Below are 6,964 nucleotides of genomic sequence, written 5' to 3'. Positions count from 1 at the left end.
TATAGGGGATTGGAAAGTGAATTAGAGGGGGAGAACGGTTGCAATGTGAATAAGGGAGAAGAAGGATTTTGGCACTCCATTGATTATCATAGGTTTTTCGTCTTTCTCTTTAATTATGTGTGGCTAAACTTCTTAATATTGGGGATTTGATGTAGTTTTCTCTAAACTATGTTTTGATACATTTCAGTTATATATGAATGGTTATTTTAGTTCACGAATTTTTTCTTTATTTTATATTGAATCCAATCGCGAAAGGGTTTCATGCTATCGTTTGCACAATTGGGAAATTGGTATATGATAGGGATCTAGGAAGTAATTGAATAAGGGTCTCTACGCCTTAGGGATAAGGGTAGCAATTTATTTGTGTTTGCCTGAACATGAAATTGAATCTCTAGTTAATTAGGATTAGGTACTAAGGAATTAGCTATCACTAATTAACTAGAAGGGGTGCTTGACTAAGAGATTAGCAAATAAACATATAGGCTTAGCACTATGAACAGATTTAACTAATTTCATATATAATTGAAGTTGGTAGAAACATAGCAAGGGTAAACGAAATCAATTCCCCGGTGCACTTTCCTCTAATTAATTTCAAATCAATAATTGTCTTTTCTACGTTTTCCTATTGCTACGTACCAACAACCAATCATCTTTTACTTTTATTTTTATTTTTGCTTCCTTTCATTCCAAATTTAGTTAACAGAGTATAACTTGTGGTTCGATCTTTTTATTACTTCGAGCAATCTATACACTTGCAGATTTGCTATCAATCATCATGGCTCGCATATCCGAGAATTCGCCTCCCACCACCTCCGTTCGCGAGCACACTTCATTGAAATCACCTAGTGCTACCTAAGGCTTCAGAAAGGCTAGACGGAGAGACTTGAGATGAGACCAAAGATCCTCCCTTCATGTTGGATTAGGACTTGCATACACAATGGAACACAACCATTTCCGGCAACCCTCCTAAATAGACACAGTCACCACCTTGGTATTGATATCGACAACCTGAATGACTTGAGGTATAGTAATAGGTGTCATAACCCAAATCCCGCAGCTGTGACCAGACGCCTCAGAAGCACAAATAAGCTCATATCCCACTCCCCTCCCGAAAGCTTCCACCTTCTCAAATTGGCAATGGGATTTAAAGACTGCAAAAGTGGATGGATGAAAATACTTAATCAAGTCCTTTACCCTACACTTTCCACGAACTCCAACTTCTCCTCTAATGTTCCAAGCTATTACACTCCGATTTTTGCTATCCATAAAAACAGTGGATGTTGTGGTCGAAAGCACTAAGCTACGTCCTTGGTGCATCCGGACACCAAGGGATGCCACTGTGTTGTCCTGGGTCAAAGGTGGACCCATGCTCAATTTCATTCTCCATAAGCAACTTATATCTATTTCCACTATGATGTTGCATGTGTACTACAGATTAGGTTCCATCCTCTAGATTATATACCTTATGCGACCCTAACATTCAAAATTTGGGTGTTATTGTCGACCCATTAATGCTAGGGCTAGCCACCACCATTCTATTATCAGGTGCTGTTAATTCACGCTCATCATGGGCAGCTGGGTCCCTTCTGCTATGTTTGTTTTTCCATGTTAGTTGTTAGTAATGTTAGTATATTAGTCCTCTTTAGGGTTCGAACCCTGAACCCTTCACCCCACCCAACCCTTATGTTCCTTGTTCTTCCACTTGTGTTATCCTTCGGAGACTTTAGGATTTCTCGTAATGTATTGGGAGTACAGGACCACAAGCAGAGCCCATGAACAAAATTAATTTTATTTTCGTCAAATGTATTCATATATGAAAGGCATCAATATATATTAGAAAAGAACAACTTCTAGCATGACGTGTCGCTCCCACAGGCCAAGTTAGTGACGTGTCGCTCCCAGATTAATTCTCACTTAATATTTTACACGTCAGCTCTTCCACCTTGGCCCTACTTGCCACATGTGCCCTGATTTTTCTTTACCTTATTTCTCCTTAACAGCTAAACCTAATGCTCTTCCTCCTCCTCTTTTTTCAATGGCACGGCTCACCCTATCTTTTCAATTGCACGGCTCATCACCTACCAACCTTTCTTCCCCAATTTGTTCCAACCTCTGGGTCGTTCTTCGCCGACCCTCGAAGAGAGCAAGTCCCTTCACAAACCGGAGCAGAAGCAGAGATGGCTGCGTTTAGGGTTTCAAAATGGCCTTATGGGGGGGGGGGGCTGCGTTTAGGGTTTCAAAATGGGGGGGTGGGGGCTGCGTTTTATGTGCTTCTTGCCTCAAGGATGTAGATTCTCCTTATTTCCCCACTTCCAAGTATGCCTTTTTTTTCCTTTGAAACATTGTTTATTTTATTATTGATAATTTCGTTAATTTTTTTTATCTCTCTGCAGGTCTGGGATTATACAAGTTTGGATATGTTAGATATGATGCAAGAGATGTAAATAAAGACTTTCTTGGGTAAGTGTGGTCATCTGTTAAAATAAAGTGAAGCTCTTCACAAAATACCTATTGTGTTACTAATTGCAGAAACATGATCACTCAGGTGCGTAGAAGAGAATAAAGTGATGCATAGTGTCTTATTATCATGTATGAAGGTACTCACATTGTCTGTTTGTGATATGTAGTATGTAATTCTGATATAGTCTTTAAAATCAATTGTAGAAGAAAAAGAGTGTCTTTATCTAAGAGTAAATGAGATTCATTCTCCCGTTTTAATCCGTCACCGCATGCATTTTTTGAGATTTGTAGGAAATTGAGAGTGTTTGTGTTTGTTACTAGGTGGAGGTGCATTGGAAGATAATGGGGATGTTGTTGCTTCTGCTTCGGCTTTTGGGAATCATTGTAACTTCCACCATAATTATTTTAGTATTTTGAATCCTGTTGTGCCGCCTCCTAATGTCATTTTTTACTGTCAATGCAGGCAAAGATTTCGGCATCAGAAATCAAGGACTTTTTTTCTAATGGTGCCCTGTCTATAAGATCGGTGGGGCCAAGCAAGTATTCAAGTTTTTTGGACTATGGATATTGGGTTGCTGATGTTATGTGTTTGATCAATCCTTATTTTGACATGGTTCCAGCATTATGGTGTTCCAACCAAGCCCCGAGCTACCCGCTCCACTAGGGTAAATAAGTTCTGCTTCTCATGTGGTACTGATTAATACTATCTATTTATTTTATAGATTATGAAAACAATCAATTTGATTTTTTAATGCGATGTTTTCTAGGGGAGGGCTACATTTCATAGAAAGGTGGAAGAAAACCAAATGCTCGCATTTGAGTTATTGGCCACCGTAGCAGCCGATTTACTGCAAGAGAATCAGAATCCTACCACTTCTTTCTGCATATGCAATTGAAGGACATGGTGCTGAAGTTTTCTAGCTCTTCCAAGCAATCATCAAGATCTGGACCAGGTTCAAGTTCAAGAGGAATGGGACCAATAGAGAATCTGAGAACACTGGCAGAAGGGGTCCAATACCCTGACATGGGAGGACTTGATTCAACCTCTGCCCGTGCTTGGGAACTCAGAACCTCCTTGAAAATTGTGAGTGGCAGCTTTGTTCCTTTCATAGTTTTAGGTGTTTATTATGTTATTGTTATGATCTTAATTCTTAAATGCTTCGTTTGTTTCTTTTGCTCGCGAGATAGAAATTGAATTATGTTTCCTTCTTCGTGGATGTTTGAAAATTCTCTTACAATTGATTTCGAAGTCAAAATCAATTATGATTTATGAGAGTGGCATATTTTGGAATATTCGTCAATCATCCCATTATCCTATATTTTGGCTGTCAAGAGTCAGTGCATTTATGAGTGTGTATTTGATTCCAGGCTGATCCTGCTGTAGCTGGGGTTCAGTACGACAAAGAGTTCATTGTATGCTCTCTTGATCTACTTTCTGGTCTAGCAGAAGGTCTTGGCAGTGGAATAGAGAGTTTGGTACTCATCCCTAACTTAAATTTCGAAATATGAAAACTTGCATTTCTGTTTGTTAATTACATTTATTTTTCTTAGATATTATTTTCCTGAAGTATTTTCCTTTATTGAGCTCTCAAAAACTTCCATCTATTTATTTTCAAATTGATTGTGGTTGATCCTTTCCCTAAAAGGAATACATTGTCTTCAATCTTTACCTTGCTTCCAAACCTATAGTTTTTGTTTTATGCATAAATCCTTGAAATAGACTGTAATTCTCCATCTTCTGAACTATGTTGTTTGACATGCTGATATATGCTTGAGATTTGTTAAATCAGAATTTGTATGATTTCTTGAGGTTATTACTATTTTATAGGTTTCAGATTCTTCTGAGGGACCTACTTCTGCATAGTTGTATGGATGATGCTCCTGATGTTCGACAAAGTGTTTTTGCCTCAATTGGAGACCTTGCACAAGTAAGTTAAATTTATAGCTGTGGACTATATAGTTATACACCCTTGCACTGGGCATCCATTTGTGAGGAATCCAAATATGATAGTGTTCCAGGATATCAAACTTTTTTAGGGAAGATTAGAGAAGATTTGAAAGGCCCAATTTATCCTTCCATGACCAATCTTTTTTTTTGTCTCAGATATGAATGTTTTCCTTTAGCTACTGGAGGAAAACACATTAGGTTATTAAGATATATTTGTATCCTATCTCGGTGTCATCTAAACCATCCCATTACTCCGTGTATACTGCTAAATATTGTGTTAGCAGAGAGGGCGAATATTCCATTTTCCTTCCTTGATCAAATCGGTTATATAAATTTGGGATCTTACATTTTTTAGTTCATGAATTGTTTGTGTTCTCATGCGAATGAGTGCTACAGGGAATGAATACTCAATGCAACTTCAAACTTGCGTCAATGTTATGTTTTATTAGTGTGAAGTGAAATATGAGCAGGCTTTTGTCTGTCCTTCTGTCTATTGTAGCATTGTGCCTGATTTTTCAAAGTTTAATGTTCCATTTTCCATTTGGCAGGGCCTTATAGCTATAGGGGTGAAGAAGGATCAAATTTTCATTGGTGACATAAATACGCTTTACGAGAGTGGGAATCCTACTGTGGATGTGAAAGTTGATACATACTCTAATGTAAGAAATAGCTTTTAGTCAAATGTTCTTTGTTTTGTATATAGATAGTGTTGCTGCGACTGCTATGCTTGATCTTTGACGAGTGATTTAAGCAAAAGTTCAAACTTTCTAAAACTGGTTCAATTGTATATAGATATAAGCTGAAACCCGTAGTTATTAGTATGTTGCGTCTTTGAAATTCTTACCATGTTATAAACACTGATATTTTCTCTGATTTACTTTTTCAGGTTTCCACAAAAGTGACTTTGAATGATATCTTCCGTAGTAAAAAAGTAGCTTTGAGCTTCAATATGATCACAAGTCAGGAAAGGTGAGTATAATCTAGTTTTCCCACTATGCGATGATGTTAACACTTAATACATGCTTCATAAAACTTAAGAAATGCTGTTTTTTGTTGCTCTTTAACTTACTTTAAAGTTTAAATGTCACCCTTAGTTATCTATCTTGGAAGATTTCGATAAACAAACAACATGACTTCCTTAGAAACTAATCCATATTAGCAAAGTAATGGATTTTAACAGTTTTCAGCGAAGTATTTGTAATCAACAGAAGGAACTGTATTCTGTAAGTTATGCTGAATCACAAGTTGATAAGCTAATGCACCTTATCATTATGTTAAAAAATCATGATTTAGTATCAGCATATGTTTTTTATTTGGTTATTGTACTTTCAACAACAGTGCTGCATAAAGCAAAGAGTTGTTTTAGCCGTTCAACAAATATAATGGGTCTAACATTGCTAGAGGGGTTTTCTTCAATTCATCTTCTTTAGTAGCATGTGATTAGTTTCTCCTTGCAAATAGATCTGATTGGTTATGGCAACCACTGGAAGGCCATAGCCAAAAAGTGGCTTCAATTGATTCTTAGGCTTTCATATCTGTCAGCAAATTTGATTACTATCTTTGCACTATCATAGCAAGATTGATGTTGCACATATTGCTATTATGTTTGGTGGTCTTTAGTCTATTCTACTCTAACATGTCTATCAATCTCACTTTATGAGTTCTTGATTTTCTGTGACTTGGAATGCAGAGATTGTTGGAAGCTACTGATTTGGAAGCAAGTTTCATTTGAATTAGCATAAGTTCATATTAATTCCAAGTTTCTCTAACATGGTATCTAAAAATTTTCTTCTTTGATTACATGTGAGATGTCCAGATATTATAATGACTTTTTTTTTTGGTTTTGTGAAAGTGTGCTGGATAAAGAGTGCTATACTTGATTTGAACTGAGGATGATTGATCTACAGAATAAGCAAGGAACTGCAGATGAATTAGAGGATAGAAGGAGTTCTCAAAATTATTTGCTGGCTTGCAAAAACCATAGTGAATAAGCAAGTAACTGCAAGTGAATTAGAGGATAGGAGTTCTCAAACTTATTTGCTGGCTTGCAAAGACCATGGATATTGTGGGATTCTTCGTCTTTAAACATGTAATATGTTTTAATAACGAGAACTTACAATGGTTGATTTAGTTGGGAAGCTGCTCATTCTCTTTTTTAAATTGTGAATTGTACATGTATGATCTTATCTCAAGACAAGTGCGTTTAATTAAAGGCTTAATTGCAACTTTGGTCCCCAACGTTTACCAATGTCACGATTTTGGTCCCCCACCTAATTTAATTACATGGATAGTCTCCGACGTTGTAGGCCGTGTGCAACGTTAGTCCTACCGTTTATTTCTTAATGGAGGAGGCTTACGTGGACGTCCAGTTGGAGAGAGAAAGAAGGTATGAGGAGAGAGGGAAGCATGTGAGTATCACGTGACCCTTATCTGAACCCATTATACCCAAACCCCTGACCTCCCTGGAACGAAGAAGGTAACGCGATTTAGATCCCTAGGGTTTCAGATTTGGGTATAATGGGTTCATATAAGGTTCACGTGAGTTCACGTGATATT

The 6,964-nt window shown here is 37.2% G+C and overlaps 1 protein-coding gene across 1 annotated transcript; it reads left to right on the top strand.

The window, feature by feature from the left end:
- Positions 1-3,800: 3,800 nt before the first annotated feature.
- LOC130735294 (mitochondrial outer membrane protein porin 4-like) lies at positions 3,801-6,617 on the top strand. The gene is made up of 6 exons (XM_057587356.1): positions 3,801-3,936; positions 4,289-4,388; positions 4,957-5,067; positions 5,295-5,377; positions 6,099-6,181; positions 6,261-6,617. Exons 2-5 carry the CDS (start codon positions 4,329-4,331, stop codon positions 6,148-6,150), a joined length of 306 nt encoding a protein of 101 aa, XP_057443339.1. The 5' UTR covers positions 3,801-3,936; positions 4,289-4,328; the 3' UTR covers positions 6,151-6,181; positions 6,261-6,617.
- Positions 6,618-6,964: the final 347 nt, after the last annotated feature.

Source organism: Lotus japonicus, chromosome 2 (assembly GCF_012489685.1).
Source record: "Lotus japonicus ecotype B-129 chromosome 2, LjGifu_v1.2".
Lineage (NCBI taxonomy): Eukaryota > Viridiplantae > Streptophyta > Magnoliopsida > Fabales > Fabaceae > Lotus > Lotus japonicus.
This window is presented reverse-complemented; position numbering and strand designations above follow the sequence as displayed.